This window comes from Papio anubis, chromosome 12 (genome assembly GCF_008728515.1).
Source record: "Papio anubis isolate 15944 chromosome 12, Panubis1.0, whole genome shotgun sequence".
NCBI classification, from domain to species: domain Eukaryota; kingdom Metazoa; phylum Chordata; class Mammalia; order Primates; family Cercopithecidae; genus Papio; species Papio anubis.
In genome coordinates this window covers 34,231,046-34,249,376 of record NC_044987.1, presented here as the reverse complement: position 1 = coordinate 34,249,376, position 18,331 = coordinate 34,231,046, and the positions used below count along the sequence as shown (strand labels likewise).

General features: G+C 33.0%; 1 protein-coding gene across 1 annotated transcript in view; it reads left to right on the top strand.

Moving 5' to 3' along the window:
* The window catches only part of CNTN5 (contactin 5), a 1,333,698-nt gene that overhangs the window by 1,007,987 nt on the left and 307,380 nt on the right, over positions 1-18,331 (top strand). The window contains exon 10 of the mRNA XM_031653895.1: positions 13,289-13,470. Within this exon, the coding sequence (XP_031509755.1) occupies positions 13,289-13,470 (182 nt within the window). The remainder of the gene's footprint in view (positions 1-13,288; positions 13,471-18,331) is intronic.

Below are 18,331 nucleotides of genomic sequence, written 5' to 3'. Positions count from 1 at the left end.
GGGCAGGTAACAGGAATAGAGGAGTTACACAAAGAACAACTTCCAGACATCTGCATTGGGATCTCATTGAGTTTATGAACAAATACTAAGCTCTGAATGCACAGGGTGAAAAACTAAGAAAAACTAGCAGAGAAGGAAAAAAACAAAAACAACAAAAACAAAAACGCAGAAAACCTGAAAAACCAACAAACAGAAAACCAGATATTAAACTGAGTTGGGAAATCTTCAAACTCCACTTAAACAAAGAAAACTTCTTTGAATACATGGTTCATTTGGTAGAGAGTGAAAAAAAGACCAGGCCATAGGAGTAGGAGTAGGAGTAGGAGTAGGAGTAGGAGTAGGAGTAGGAGTAATTTAGCTCTAAAATAAAGACTACTGTGAACTCACCCTAAAAAAGATTATAAACAAGTTTCACAAGGATTAAACTAAACCACAAGTAAATTAGCTGCATGCCAGAAAAAAAATTGCCAATGATTAAAGGACAGAAACAAAATTCAGAGACCTGATAATGTGAAGCCCCTAACAAAAATTGCTGGAAATGGGAAGAAATTACAACGAAAAGCATATATGGACTATAAACAGGAGATAAATCAGTCAATAAAACATTCCCAGAAATATCAGAAATGTTGGAATAAACAACAAAAAAAGTATTTTTATGGCAGGTCTTAATATGTTTTATCATTGTGATAGGTAATTTTAGATGTCAACTTGATTGGAATAAGGGATACCCAGATAGTTTGTAAAGCATGATTTTTGGGTTTCTCTGTGACAGTGTTTCTAGAAGAGATTGTCACTTGAATCAGTAGATTTCAAAAGGAAGGTTTACCCTCATCAGCATGACAGGACATTATCTAATCCAATGAGGACACAGAATTTTTAAAAAGAAAAAAGAGGCTGGGTGCAGTGTCTCACGCCTGTAATTCCAGCACTTTGGGAGGCTGAAGGGGGTGGGTCAAGAGATCAGGAGATTGAGACCATCCTGGCTAACACAGTGAAACCCTGTCTCCACTAAAAATACAAAAAATTAACCGGACACGGTGGTGGGCGCCTGTAGTCCCAGCTACTGGAGGCTGAGGCAGGAGAATGGCGTGAACCCCGGAGGCAGAGCTTGCAGTGAGCCGAGATTGTGCCACTGAACTCCAGCCTGGGTGACAGAGTGAGACTTGGTCTAAAAATAAAGAAATTAATTAATTAATTAATTAAAAAAGAATGTGCACTCTGTTCTGGAGCTGGGACATCCATCTTCTCCTACCATCAGACATTAGAACTAAAGTTTCTTGGACTTTAGACTTGGGGGCTTACATCAGTGGCCCCCAATTTCTCAAACTTTCAACTTCAAATAAAGTTGCATCATCAGATCACCTGGTTCGTCTTTGGACTCAGGCTGGATTACATCGAAAGCTTTCCTGGTTCTTCAGTTTGAAGACAGCATATTGTGGGACTTCTCGACCTCTATAACTGTGTGAGCCAATTCCCATAATACATATATATATGTATAAATCTATCTCTTGTTGGTTCTGTTTCCCTGGAGAATTCTAATACAGTCGTTTAAAAGAAAACATCAATATAATCAAGAGAGAAATAGAAGTTATCTTTATGAAAGTTTTAGAATTAAAAAAAAAGTGAAAAAAAATACTAGATTGGATTTATAGTGGATTAGACACTGCAGAAGAAAATATCAATGAATTTGAACATAGAGCGTTACAAACTGTAAAATATAGTATATAAAGAGAAATAAAATGGAATTATGGCTATTGCTTTATGGAACAATTAGTTATGTAACATATATCAAGGTTTAGTCTCAGAAGAGAGGAATACACCAAAAATATTTTGAAGAATATAAAAATATATATATTGTTGTAAAACTTAACCCTGTGGATCTCCAAAGCTCAATGAAATATAAACAGGATAAAAACAAAGAAAAACATCGGAAGATACAACATAATATAATTGATGAAAAGCACTAATAAAAAGAGAATCTTAAATAATTCACTTGGAGTTATGTATCTAGTGAAAATATTCTTCCAAAAATTAAATACATTTATTCTTTTAAAAATAAAGACATTTTTAGCTAAAATAATTTGTTGCAGGAGAAAACAGCACAAAAAATGTTAAGGAAAATTATTTAGATTGCAGGAAATGTAATACTGTTTTATTTACTTTTACTTTTTTTTTGAATGTCTTATTTGGTTGGTAATATATTTATATCATAAAATTAAAAAGGTACAAAATAGTACACAATGAGAGAGTCAGCCTTCTCCCTACAATGCATTTGCCCTCCTTGGAAGTGACCACTGTTACTAATTTCTTATACACCCTACAAAAATTAATTGATACATTTGTAAATATGTAAGTTTTAAAACTCCACAAAAAAAGAGCAAGAAATGTTTTTAAAAATATATGTATACATATAAAGTATATTTGCTGTTTTTAATTTCCACAATTTTCTATTTCCGCTTGTTTTGTAAAGAAAAAAATATAATAATGTGTTAGAGGGTTTATAAAGTATGTCGAAATAATGTGTATGAAAGAATGGCACAAGGGGTAGGAGGGAGAACCTGTAAGCATAATATTGTCAGATACATATTGCAAACCTTAAAATAAGCAAATACATAGCACGAAAAACAAAAGGCTGTATTAAATAAACTAATATAAGACTAAAATGAAATACTAAAAACTGATAAAAATAAGACGAGGAAAAAAAAATATGAAAACTGATGGGATAGACAGAAAATGTATATTATAATACTAGACTTAAACCCAACCACAGGTAATTATATTAAATGTAAATTCACAAACTAAATCAAAGACAAACATTGTCAGACTGGATTGAAAACAAGACCTTATAATATACTATCTGCAAGAAAGCAACTTTAAAAATGATTTTTTTATATATATAGGAAGATATATATGTTAAAAACAGAAAGATTTAAAAGATGTACCATGCAAATACTCATCATAGGAAAGTTGAAGAGAGTATCTTAATATCAAAGTATACTGTAGCACAGAGTATTGCCTAAGATAAGGATGAACATTTTATAATAATAAAAAGACTAACTTCTCAAGAAGACATTCAAATCCAAAATGTATATGGACCTAGTAACAGGGCTTTAAAATGTATGAAGCAAAAGCTGACAGTACTTAAGAGAAAATTGACATTTTACAATAATAGTTGGAGATTTTAACACTCTTCTCTAGTAATTTATCAATTACAAGAACAGCAGGGCAGAAAATCAGTAAATAACCTTCTTCTCCAGTAATTTATCAATTATAAGAAGAACAAGAAGACAGAAAATCACTAAAGTACAGAAGACATGAACACGGCTATTAACCAACTTGACCTAATTGATATTTAAAGAACTCTACCAACCAAAAACAGAATATACTTATCTGCAAATGGAATATTCACCAAGATAAATTATGTGTTGAAACATAAAACAAGTCTTACTCCTAAAAAAGAATAAAAATGAAGAGTGTATGCTCTCTAATTGTAACAAAATTAATGTATCATACAAAAGAATACTTAAAAAAAACCAAATATTTAGAAATTCAAAACACACATCTAAATAACAAAATTATCAAGAAGAAATCACAAAAGAAAGTAGAAAATATTTTTAACCGAATAATAATGAAAACACAACGTGTGTGACATAGTTAAAGCAATGCTTACAAGTAAATTTTTATCTTTTAAAAGGGAAAATTCAAAATTTAATTATCTAAACTTCTACCTTAAACAAATGGAAAATGAAATCAATTTAAGATCAAAGATAGAATAAAAGAAAGATTAAGTAGTAGATATCAATAAAATTAAAAATGGACCGATAGTAGGTAAAAAGTAAAACTCAAATATAATTTTTAGAAAATACTAATAAAACTGATAAACATCAAAAACATGAGATAAAATTTAAATAACCAATATCAATCATGAAAGAGAAAACATCGCTACATCTCTATCCTAAAACATTTAAAGTACAGGAAGGCAATGTTAATTGACAACATTTAATTTTACAGCTAGGTCAAATAAAGAAGCTCCTTAAAATAAATCATTCTTATAACTGGCACAAGTAGAAAGAAAATATGAATTTTTCCATATCTATCAATGAAATTAAATTTTTAATTAAAAACCTTTGTACTATAAAACAATTGAGGCCCAGTTAGTTTCATTAAGGAATTCTATCAAACATGTAAAGAAGAAATTATATAACATGCCCAACCAACTTAGATTTATCTCAGGAATGTAAAGTTGTTTTAACTATTAAAAATCAATTTATATAATTTGTTACACAGGTAGAATAAAAGAAAATAATCTTACATTCATCTTAGTAAATACAGAAAATGCATATAACAAAATCTAATATGCATAATGAAACCGTCAAATATGTAGAATTAGAGGGAAACTTTCTTATCTAGGCAAAAGACACCTACAAAACGTCAATATTCAGCGTCATAATGGTAAGAGACTAAAATATTTCCCCTTTCCTTTTGTCACCACTTCTGTTCCACACTTAATGGGAGACCTGGATAGTCAGGCATTAAAAATATAATTATGGCTTTGAGATGGAAAAGGAAGAAATAAAGCTGCCTCTGATTGCAGGTGGCATAAATGTGTAGGTATATTTTCAGGAATCAACTACAAAAACCCTAAAATTAATATTTAGGGATACAGTAAACAAAATATGCACAAGACCTGTACACTGAGAATTTATATAACATTTATGAGATAAATGAAAGAATACCGAAATAAATAAGAAGATGTACCATGTTCATGGAATACAAGACTCAATAGTGTTCAGAAGTCAGTTCTCTCACAATTGATGTATGGTCTAAACATAATCCAGTCAAAATCCCAGCCTGCTTCTACTTTTGTAAAATTTAGCAAGCTATTTCTGAAACTTACATGAAATTCAAAGCAAATGAAATAGCCAAAGGTAGAAAAAGAAACAAACTTGGAAGACTTACACTACTTAATTTCAAGATTTACTCAATATTTATTCTAAAAGTAATGATAATCAAGAAAATGAGACATTGGCATAAAGATAGGCTTATAGATTAATGCAACAGAAGAAAGGTCAGAAATTTACCCACCTTCTAAGGTCCGTAAAAAAAAAAAAAATTCCAATTAATTCAGTAGGGAAATGGTAACATTTTGAATAAGTAGTGCTGAAACATGGGGATATCTATGTTACATAAACTGATCCTTTAACCGTATCCTGTACCATGAACAGAAAATAAACTTAAATTGGATCATAGTCCTAAATGTAAATCTATGAAAATTCTAGACAAATACGTAGAAAAATATCTTCACTTTTTACTTTCTGGAGTCAGAAAATACGTCTTAAGACAGAAAATGAAAAACCACTAAGAATACAACAACAGGATTACAAGAACTTCATCAAAATTGAAACCTGCTTGTGTCAAAAGACAACAGTAAGAAAATAAAAAGGCAAGCTCAGATTGGAAGAAAATATGTGCAGTATATATTTGATAAAGAACTTGTATCCAGTATGAACTAATAATTATTACATTTAATGCTGGGAAGGAAAAAATGCAACATAAGAATGAACCAAAGATTTGAATATGCCAATGGCTAATAAAAACATCAAAAGTAGCTCTAAGTTGTTAGTCATCAGGTAATATAAATTGAAACCACACTTTAGTGTCACTACACTACTACAAAATGGCTAAAATTAAATGATTGATAATATCAAGTATTTTCAAAGATGTAGAACAACTGGAAATTTCATACATTGCTGGTAAATATGTTAAATTATACAGGTACAATGAAAAAATAGTCTGGTAAATACTTAAACAGTTGAACATTTACTTACCATACATTCTAGAATTTCTATGCTTTTTAATTACCCAAAAGAATTAAAAATGTATGTTCAAAAATACTTGTACAAAGTTTTATTCATAATAGCCTAAAACTGAAAACCAAATGTCCAACAGTCAGCAGGTGTCTGTATAAACAAATTGTAGCATATCCATATATTGATATACTCCTCAGCAATTAAAAGGAATTAACTACTGAAGTGCACAACAACTTAAATGAATCTGATAAGTCTTATACGGAGAGACAGAAGTCATGCTCAATGTGTACTATATTATTCAATTTATATAAAAGCGTAAAACTGGTGAAAGTGTTCCTAAATTATGGCCATCAGATCATTGATTGCCTGGGACATGGGTGAGATAATTGGGAAGAGATATGAGGAAGAACCTGGGGTTTATACAAATGTTCTGTATCCTGATTTTCCTGATTGTTCTCATGGTAAAGGCAAGGGTCCAAGAGAGAGAGCAGCACAAAAGACTTAAAGCTACAATATACTGGCCAAAGCAAATCATAAGGCAAGCCATACTCAAAGCATGGGTTACCAGACTCCATCTTCTAATGGTACGATGTGCAAAGTTACCCAGCAAAGGATTTAAATACAGGCAGTGATGGAGAATTAAGACCAGTTTTTCAATTAATCTGCTATACTGACCAAGGTCCCACATTTTGCATTCTTTCTGTTTTCATTTATTCTCCCAAAAAGCTAACCAGTATTTTCCTGAGCTCACTCTTTCTTCTAATAATTCAATGAACGTAGCTAGTAATAATCAACACACATTTTTTAAGTTCTATCTTGTAACTCCTTTCCTAGATTTAGAAGCATTTCAGATTACCTTTCCAAGCTCTCAAGGATGACAGTTTTACAAAATGTTTTACCACTGGATAGCATGAAACTTGATCTCATTCTCCACTATGCATTCCTTTCCATCTTCATCCTCACTGTTCTGGCAATTCCAAATGTTTACTGTCTTGTCACGTCAGTTACCCATTTCCATTTTTAACTAAGTTCTACGTTAGTAAGATAGTGCCAGAAGGTATAAAAAATAAACCCTAGAAAGTCTGGAGCTTAGCAAGGTATACATTTATATCTCATTCATGTAACATCTGACAGAATGTTATTAGTTAGCATTGGTGAGGTAATTTGTACTTTCCTCTGCACAGTCATTTAGAAACTCAGTCCTGCTATTTTCAACTTGTTACTTACATATTTACTCTGGGTATTGATCTCAAACTATCCAACAGAAGAAGAGTAGATATTCATAGATTTTTAAAAACAATTCTACTATACTTGATTTCCAGAAATCATCATAGCCAAAAGCAAAAAAAAAAAAAAAAACAAAGACATTTTTATCACAGAAAAAAAAAAAAAAAAAAAAAGGATTTGGGGAACAGATGAACAGATGAGGTTTCCAGGCTTTGCTATATACCTGATTTGTTTGTAAAATTACAATCATCTTTTCTACTATTTTATGATTTTATCATTAATTTCATTATTTATTTCTAAAGTTAAAAGCTCATCAATATCTTAACCATCTTCCTCCTCAAAGTGAAAAACTTTAGGATACATTAACTTATAACTTCTTTTTCTTAAATTACATGCTCTTTTGGGTCAGCATTTTAGTGCTGTCTCTTTTTATACATGCACATTATTTTATTGCTGTTGCTATTACTGTTATTTGTGTTTTCTCTTACCACTTCTTGCATCTTAAACTTACTTTCTACAGTCATTATTCTCCTTCTTGAAGTGTATATCCTTTAGTAATAGTTTATTGGTGAAAAACTTGTTCAGTTTTTGTAGATCTGATATCCTTATCTCCTTTTGCACTCCTAAAGAAAAATTTACAAGACACAAAATTATTAGTTTATAGATGCTTTTCCTCTCTTTTCCACTATGTTGAACATAATTGTTCCAACATCTTTACCTCCTTCCATTGCTGCTGTTGAAAAGTCAGTAGACATGCTAATCATTGTTATTTTGTAAATTACCTGTCTCCCTCTCTGGCTACTTTTAATATATGTCATTGGTGTTCTGTGGTTTTAGTCATGCTTTGTATATATTGTATTTCCTGTGTTTATGGATTCATGTCCTTCATTTTAGGAAAATGGCATGCCAAATACTTTTCAGATATTACATAGTCTTCCCTCTCTTGCTCTCGCTCTCTCATCTCTCTCTCTCTGTCTCTCTTTCTATCTGTTATCTTGGATTGGACTTATGTTATACCCTCTAGCTTTATACAACACATCTACTAACTGAGGCCCGTATTTATGTGTTTTCTGTCTCCCTTCCTCTCAGTGCCTCGTTCTGTATATGAAGCTCTAATCTATCTAACTCTTTTGGAAATATTCTCTTCAACTATGTCTAATTTGTTGTATAACCCAGCCATTGAGTTTTACATTTTTATGATTATATTTTTGTTTTTAAATTTGTTTTATTTTTAATCTGCATATTTACTTTTATTGTCATGTCTTCTTTGATCATTTTTAATCCATGATTATTTTTACTCCAAGTTTCATTGCTGTGAACATTCAATATGAAGTTATGTGTTGTTCTGTATTTTGTGATTCTGGGATAACTGAATAAGAACAATTGAATAAATTGGAGCAATAAAATGAAAAAGTAAAATTCCATTATTAAAATACACAGATTACCAAATATAGTTTTTAAGTCAAAAATTAAATATAACCATTTGCCATTTAGAGGAAATTAGATTAAAACAAAGTGACATACCATGAAAAAAAAAAAGCTAAAAATAATAGGAGAAATAGGCAAAGAGCATGAGGTTAATGGAGTGTTTTTTAAAAAGATAATTTAAAGCAAAAATTAGAAATAGGGTCGTTGTACTTGGTAAAAGATAATTAAAACTCTAAAAATAATAACTTTCATGAACATGTATTTTCAGGGAGAAAATCAAAACACAAAATAAAACTTTTAGACATATAAGAAGATACTGGTAGTAATGATAGTAAGGGGAAATTAACACACCTATCTCAGTCTGACTGATCAATCTGGATGAAAATAAAGAGGATATACAGTAGTAGTTTTCTGTGGAATAGGGGGAGGAGTGAGCAAACTCCAGGACCCTGAATCCTGCTTCAAGCAGACTACTTTGCATCTATTGATATGGGTTATTTTATTTTAGTGTACAAGGATTCCATAGGAGGTAAACTGTTCTGAAATTATTAAAAACATGAAAACAATATCTGACAACTAACAAAAGCTATATAAAAAATAATTTTTAAACTTATAAATATACTTTTTTTCCAGTAACATGGAACTTGTACTAAAAATTAATTCTGTACGTGACTACAAAGATTGACTTAGCAGGTTCAAGAAAGTAGAAACTGTGTATCACTCTATGTATCAACACATATCATATGTAGCTATATATTTCTTATCAGCAGAAAGGATAGTTATATGATTTTGTTATTAATCATGAATAATAATTATACTGATCATTCAGCTCAAAAAGTTAAAGTGTAGTATAAATGTACTGGTTGCAAAAGAGGAATTAGTAAATTAAAAAATAGAAACTCATGAATTAAAAACAAAAAATTAATAAAAACTTAAAATGTTTATTTTAGAGAACAATAAAATAGACAAACTTCTGACATAGCCAATCATTTAAAACTTATTATATCTAACATTTATTGGGTGCTTACAGTATGCCATGTATTTCACTAAGTAATCCATAAGAATTTATCTCACTTAATCCTCAAAGTAGTATTTTGACAATCGTTCATTTATTTCATAAGCATTTATTTACAATATACCAAACATGATATGAGGCACTGGGGACATACTGCTAAACAAAATTCCACTGCCCTAAAGATATTTGCATTTTAGAGGAATAAACAAATATCTTCATTTTACAGATAAGAAACAAAATTTAGAGAACTTAGGCAAATTTCCCAAGGTCACACAGAATCTCTGTGTCCAAATCGTATTAGAACCCAGGTTTCTCTAAAGGTCCATGCTCCTAACCAATATGTAATGCTATTTCTGTGGGCAAAAATACAGAAAACATATATTTATACGATATAAATTACAAAGAATACACAAGGACCATCATTTTATTACTGTAAACTAGGGTTTTTTTGCCTGCTTACTTTGTGCCAGACTGTTTAAATCTTTCAAGATTCACAACTACTCTCTGACATAAGTCGTAATATTTCTAGCATACGTTACAATTGAGGAACCTAAAGAAATGAAATGTTAAATAACTTGTAGTTGCAGAGCTACCTCTATAGCCAGTCAATCTGGCTGCGGAACCCATACTTAACTACTAGAATATGTAACTACCTGTGATTAAGACTATTTTAAACTACACAATTACAATTTGTATAACTTGCTGCTAAAACATTGACATTATGGATAAAATAGTTGATTTTCTAGTGAAATGTGAATTGCCAAAGTTGGCATAAGCAGAAATTTAAACAATACAGTCAAGGAAAACACAGTCAAAACACTAACTCCAGTGATGGTGGCAGACCCAGGTAACTTTGTGAGAATCCTATCAGTGTTTGAAGGCAAATATAATTTCCCTACAATTTAAGTTGATACAGAATACAGAAAATAGGAATATTCTGGCTTGTTTACCAAGCAAATCACTCATCATTATGATACTGCATCTGTCAAATCAGTCTGTAAACAAACCATGAACTCACCAATGAATAAGCTCACAAACAACCTTGATAAGCTACAGACAATCTCACCTCTGAATATATGCAAAAATTCTAGCATCTGTTAAAAGAATATCACACTGATGTAAAGGATGTTCCAAAATGCAGGGTTCATCCTTTCTGGACATTGAATATATGCACCTATACCAGCAAGCAAAAATTGCCAACTCCTTAATCTAGCAACTTCAATTTTATGTTTTATTCCTAAGGAATAAAGCAGAAAGATATTCAAATATATATAAGGGTGGTTATCATAATGTCATTTATAATGGAGAACATTGCTATCATTCCTTAGGAGAAAATAATAGGTGAATATCTTACACTTAACAGTTATAATCCATGGTAAATTGTTACAAGGGACATAAGTAAGATACACAAAGCATTTTGTTATTTAAAAGAAAAAATTCTAGCTGGCTACACAAATTAGGACTTTGCTGAAGGGGAGGCATTTAGGACAGGTCCCAGAGGAGGAGTAGCATTTTAACAGATATGATTGGAAACACGGAGGGATGTGTTTCTGGGTCAGGAGATCTGGAAAGAAGTAGTGAGAAATCAAACTGAAAAAGTCGACTGGGTCCAAAGCATGAAGTGTATTAAATATATATAGTACTAAATAAATCAGTGGAACAGAATTGAGAAGCCTGAAGCAGATTCAAGTACATGGGAACACATTCTATGACAAAAGCAACATTTTAAATATTGTGGGAAAAGGAGTTGTACTTATTTAATGATGCTGAAATAATCAGTTACATTCCCTATCTCAAACCAATACACAAATATAGTCCAGTTGGATGAAAGATCCAAACATTTTAAAGTAATAGAAAATGCTACCAAATGCTTCAGAAAATACTGACAAACTTAGGTTTATAGATAATTTTGTAAACAGGAAAAAAATCAGAAGTCAGGAAGGAAACTATAGACATGTTTTCTTCTCCCCAAAAATGATTATAAAATTGTATTAGAGGCCCCATAATAAGCTAACAGTACACTGGGGAAGAATAGTTTGATGGTCCTAAAACACAAAGAACTCTAAGAAATTAACACAAATAAGCAAATAAAAAAGCAAGCAAAATAAAATAAAACAACATAAGCAAACAATTCACAGAAATGCAGATGCAAGTGGCCAATAAAATCATGAAAAGATGTTCAACCTCCTTAGGGTTCAGGAAAATATTAAGCAATAAAATATCATTTTTAACCTATAAATACTAACAAAACTTTAAGAAGATTGATCAAATGCAATACTGGCAAAGATATAGGGAAACAGTATCACATATTAACAATAGGTAGGGAAAGTGCTCGTATATTATTGAAAAACAATTTGGCAGTACTTGTTAAAATGGAAAATGTGCATGTCCTTTGATCCATCAGTCCCACTTTTGTGAAAGACTGCTAGAGAAAATAGAATAGTACGTGAAATATGTGCAAGGTTGTTTATAGCAACATTGCTTTTTAATGATTAAAAAAAGAAAAAACAGGCCGGGCGTGGTGGCTCATGCCTGTAATCCCAGCACTTTGGGAGGCCAAGGTGGCAGATCACTTGAAGTCAGGAGTTCGAAACCAGCCTTGCCAACATGGTGAAACACCGTCTCTACTAAAAAAACAAAAATTAGCAGGGCATGGTGGCAGTGCACTTGTAATCCCAGCTACTTGGGAAATTGAGGCAGGAGAATTGCTTCTGAGAGGCAGAGGTTGCAGTGAGCTGAGATCGTGCCACTGCACTCTAGCCTTGGCGACAGAGCAAGACTCTGTTTCAAAAAATATTTTAAAAAATAAGAAAAAAAGAAAAACCTTGACTGCATTCAATGTTTACCTACAAGGGGGCAGTTGATTAAAGCTGGTACATTCACACAACGAAATAATATGCAACTATTAAGCAGAATAAGTCAGGCTAATATGTATTGAATATGATCTTTAAATAATAAAACAGCAAATATACAAAATTTATATTTTAAAAATAAGAAAACAGAAATAACTCATTATATGTGTGAATATATGCTTCATGGAGATGAAGTGGGAGATTCTGTGTAAATTGCGTTTGCTATTTGGCCAGAAAAATAAGATTTGCAGGGTTGGAGGCAGGACAAGTTTTTAATTTACTTAATTCATAACCCTTTTGTTTGACTCATTGCAATAAGCACATATTGGTAATTTTGTCAAGTTACTCTTGTCGTTTATGAAAACATAACAATTTTTTTTTTGTTTTTTGTTTTATTTTTTTCAGATGGAGTTTCATTTTTGTTGCCCAGGCTGGAGTGCAGTTGTGCAATCTCGCCTCACTGCAACCTTTGCTTTCTGGTTTCAAGCGATTCTCCTGCCTCAGCCTCTCGAGTAGCTGGGATTATAGGCACCCACCATCATTCCCGGCTAATTTTTGTATTTTTAGTAGAGATAGGGTTTCACCATGTTGCCCAGGCTGGTCTCAAACTCCTGATTTAAGGCGATCTGCCCGCCTTGGCCTCCCAAAGTGCTGGGATTACAGGTGTGAGCCACCGCATCTGGCTACCAGTGTGTTTAAAAATAAATCATAATTGGTTACAATTTGTATTGTCTTTGAATTGCTTTCCTGAAATATGAAAGAAAAGGAAACTTTTTTAATAATCTACTTACCAGACAACTCACATGGAAAGTGAAATATATCTACCAGCACATGGTCCTTAATTGTGATTACATTTTATTGCACTCAGCCTATTAAGTGCTTAAATTACCAGATAACAGAATCTATGTTCCTAATAGTGGAAAGCGTATTAACAGTATTTTTGTTCCCTCTCGTAGCCCCGTTCCAACAATCACATGGATGAAGGTTAATGGCTATATTCCTAGTAAGGCACGTCTGCGGAAATCTCAGGCAGTGCTGGAAATACCAAATGTACAGCTGGATGATGCAGGCATTTATGAGTGCAGAGCTGAAAACTCACGTGGAAAAAATTCCTTTCGTGGACAATTACAAGTATACAGTAAGTGTTTTCAGCAAAGCATGATTGCTGTAGTCCCAAAAGTCAAACTGAAAGTGGAAATTAACTTTAAGTAAATATTGTTTATTAGGTGCATAAAAACCAAGTAATAATTTATAATCATACTTCTTTTGTATGGTAAGGCATCACATCAAATTACCCTACACATAGAAATGATTTACATTATAAATGAATGGGGAATTATCGGTGTCTTTGTATAGCATACAGAACTTACGTCCTTAAAAATGAGCTATTTCCCTGGCACCAGCACTATTCTCTGATACGTTAAAAATCTTACTAAACTTATTAACTTAATCTAGAACTTGGTCAGAATCAGAGGCTCCAATCTAGTGTCTATCAACCAAATCCTGCCCAGGTGCCATTTTATGTAAATGATGTTGGAACAAAGTCACACCCACTTGTCTACATGTCACCTAGGTCAGATTTTGCCTGGCAATGCAGAATTAAATAGAGACAGAGACCAACCGACTTGCAACGACTGAAATATTTGCTATCGAGTGTTTTTCAGAATAAGTTTGCTGACCTGTGGCCTAAATTAATACATCTGTATAATAAATAGCCCCTACAGCCTGTAAGTGTTTATACTGTCCAAAAATGCCAATCACCCAGGTTGTGTCTAAGAATTAGGAATATCTGGTTCAAAAGTTTTTACACTCTCATCTTTACTTCTAAAGTTCTAAGTTGTTCGCACTTTTCATATTTGATTTACAATATATACAATGGGTAAGTTAGGGTATTCTCATTTTCCAGATGAGGACACTAAAAAGAGAAGCAATAGGCTAGAGCATTGATATAAGCAAATACAGATGCTTTGAATATATAGTTATCCAAATTTCATGTTGGCTGCTTCCTCCAGGAAACCATGACTGTCCCTGTATCTCAAGATCAGTTCTAAAAGCTTAATGCCCTTTACAGGAACTGCTGAAGAGTATTTTAAAATATTAATATCTGAATTCAACCAGTCTTTCTTCATCTTTAACAACTCCTTTAGGAATTTAGCACTCTAATCAAATTGATTATTCATTGAACATTTTATCCATTCGTTCATTGATACAGTTAATGTTTGTTAAGTGCCTCTTGCTGCTCTACATGCTAGCGATAGAGCCTTGAGGTAACTTGTGATCCATTGGACTAGATGAAAAGCAAACCCCACATTAGAGTGGAGCATTCTATGTGCAGTGATAAAGGCATGTGAAGAGGACTGTGGGAATGCAGAGTCTACTGCATTCTACTCAGAGGAGTCGGGGAAAGCTTTAGAGAGGATCAGTATCTTAAGGGCTAAACAGGGGAGAGCATCTGGAAGAAAAGGACATGGACATTTAAATGTTTCTAAGATTGAAATATTAGCAGTGGTTTGATTGTTTTTAGGCCATGAATATTGTATTTGGATGAAATTCACAAAGTTTGTAACTGTTCATAATTCCTAAAACAAATCATTGAGACAACTCTCCCTAGCCGTAGAAAAAAAAGCTTTTTCCACACCAGTGGAGCAAAGATTAACATTAAAATACTCAAGTCACTTTATTCTCACAGCAACAGTTTGAAGTATTACCATCCGTCTGTACAGATAAAAATCTGATACTGAAAGACAAGTGTTCAACCAGAACTTTACTATAGAAAATCACAAATAATGTAAAGCATGCTGAAGGCTATCAGAGGAAAGTACCAATTTTCTGTGTTCTAAAAAATGGCCCACACCTAAATAGAATTAGATTATATGTTCTAGGGACTGAGGCTCCTACATAGCATAACTCTACTTACTCCTCCCTTAACCTCAGCTACTTGATTCATAGGTAATGATGACTGTTTCCAGAAATTTTAAAAAAAAATTGCTTTCACTCCATATTACTGGTGTATGTTCTAGTGAGAAAGTGCTACTTAAACAATCTGAGGTGTCCTTGTCATGCACTGTAGGCCAGCTGGGTAAAGACAAACCTACTCAAAGCATGCATCACTTTGAATAGAAAAAAAAAAAAATCTAGATTGTTCTTTAGAAAGAGAAACTGGGCCAGCTAGCTACTTGGCATATATTTGTGACAGGTGGGAAATATATCTTGAAAGCATGTGAACTCTTTCTTTAGCCCACGTTTAGGGTGGCTTTCTACCAGGCTCCATCAGGAGGCCATATACCTTGCTTTGCCCTAGAAAATTCCATTTTACATCTGTTGCCCTAGGACAATTATGAAGAGTGTCCTATTTCACTTCTAAAAGTATCTTGGTAAATAGGTGCAGTGGCTCAGATCTGAAATTGTAGCACTTTGGAAGGCCGTGGCAGCTGAACCTGTCTCTAAAACAAAAAATACAAAAAAATTATCTGAGCATGGTGGTACACTCCTGTGGTCCCAAATGCTCAGGAGGCTGAAGTGGGAGAATCACCTGAACCCAGAAAGTCAACGCTGCAGTGAGCCATTATGGTGCCTCTGTATTCCAGCCTGGGTTAGACTCTGTCTCAAAAAGTATTACAAATAAAAAATAAAAGTATCTCGGTTATCATGTATTCATTCAACTTTTGTACTTTTAAAACTGTCATGGTTGACATGAGGGCTTTCCTCCCCATCAAACTCTGTAAAATGTAGATAGGATCTTAGCCATCATTTCCACCTGACTGGCAGCAGATATGGATAGCCTGATGAATGGATGTTTCACTGTCTCCTTGGTTTATATTTAGAATATTCTCTCAATATAATGAATTACTATAGGAAGCTCTGTAACTGGGGCTCTATCTGTTAGAAGTACAGGCTACCCTTTTTATCCAAACGGTCAATATTCATGGAGTACTGAAAGCATATGGTCTTTCCTGTAGCACATTGTTTTTGAAAGTACAATTGCAGGAATACTTATGCTTAGCTATTAGTTTCAAAAAATGAACCAGGTATCTAAGGCAGCATTTCTAGTCCCTTTTCTTGGTCAAAGCATTATATAAGTACTATATAGACAGTACACATAAATTTAAGCCACATATTTTACTGTTTTTAATTCAGCATCTACATTTTAAGCATAAAACAACAAATGACAACATAAAGAAGTCCATGGTAGTTAAATAAATTAAAATTAAGGTATACTTATATGTCTAATATAACATGAATAGGTCTCAAAAATTATACTCATAAAAAAGAAATAAAACTTGGTGAAATTAAAATACTAAATTTTGGAAATAATTTGAACCTTAGCATAAACTGCATAAATATTCTACTTGGTATGTCTTTCTTGATAATAGGATTTTCATGGGTTAAGCCATTTCTTTGGTTATTTCTGTCCTCTCTAGTTTCTGACGATTGATCAAAAAGATGTGGTTTTAACTCATCATAGAAAATTTTGTTGTTATAGTTCTAATACAAGTTGAACTCTTACTTGGTAAAGCTCTCAATTAAAAAGAAAAGAAAAATGACAAAATGACAAAAGAAATGAACAAAGTAAGGAGGGAAGGGATAACTGAAGGGGAAAAGATGGAGGCAGGAAGGACAAACATCATTTAAGCAGTTTTATATTATAAGGAGTTCCCAAAACGGGAAATACTTTATGTAAACAGAAATCTCATTACATAAAGATGTGTGATCTGTGAGTTTAAATGTGTATCATGTGCTTCACCAACTAGTAATTTGTCACTCTATAAAGACAGTCACTATGATCTCTACACAGTTTATACATACTATTTCAACTGGAATTGTATCCGTATTAAAATATTCCTTTAACCAGAATGCTTAAAAGAAAAGTAAGTTATACTGTACTAAATATCCAGTAAAGGAATATGGTTCCATTTTCAGTGTAGAGTGGTATTATAGATTTCCTTATCTTCATAAAATCTCTGAACAGTATCCTCACAAATGTTAATGGCTTCTATCACCTGCAATTTGCTTGTAAGCTCTTTCAAAACAGTCTACTTTTTTTTTTTCATCTAGCCCTATGAATTCTGTTCAGCACACAGTGGATGATTTTTATTATGATTCTATACTGTTATAAAGATTAGTGCTTTAGGTATGCACATCATTTTACAATGTCCTCTATGAAAAATAGATGAGAGTCAGCAAAGACTACGGAACTAATGAAGAGAACTAAAGATTACCAAGAGCTTATCTTCTAGACACTACTAGGAGGTGCTTTACATACATTACCTCACAATAACCCTTAGGTATTAGGATTCCCATTTGACAGATGAGAAACTAGGCCTCAAAATATTAAGGATTTATTACCCCAGGATCCATTAATAACAAATAGTAGAACCAAAATCCAACTGAAGCTGGCAGTGACACGAGAATTCAGCTCCTGCCTCTACCCCAAAGGATAGCTTGCTACTTCTCAGTGAGACATTCAGAACCTGAACTAAGGCATGAGATGAGAATGGTATCGAGAGCAGATAATTTCTACTTACTATATACTTACTTAACATTTTATTACTGTTAGAGAAAACTGTATGATACATTAAAATCCTTGCCATTCGTTTTTATTATTTTTTCTTTTCTTCAAAATACTGTTTATGTGTGTTAGTTCTGATCTTTAAAGATGTTTTAGCTAGCCTGTAATCCCAGCACTTTGGGAGGCCGAGATGGGCGGATCACGAGGTCAGGAGATCGAGACCATCCTGGCTAACACGGTGAAACCCCGTCTCTACTAAGAAATACAAAAAATCGCCGGGCGAGGTGGCAGCGCCTGTAGTCCCAGCTACTCGGGAGGCTGAGGCCTGAGAATGGCGTGAACCCGGGAGGCGGAGCTTGCAGTGAGCTGAGATCCGGCCACTGCACTCCAGCCTGGGCGACAGCGCGAGACTCCGTCTCAAAAAAAAAAAAAAAAAAAGATGTTTTAGCTATTAAAATATATCAAAGATTTGCTCTAGGAAATGATATAA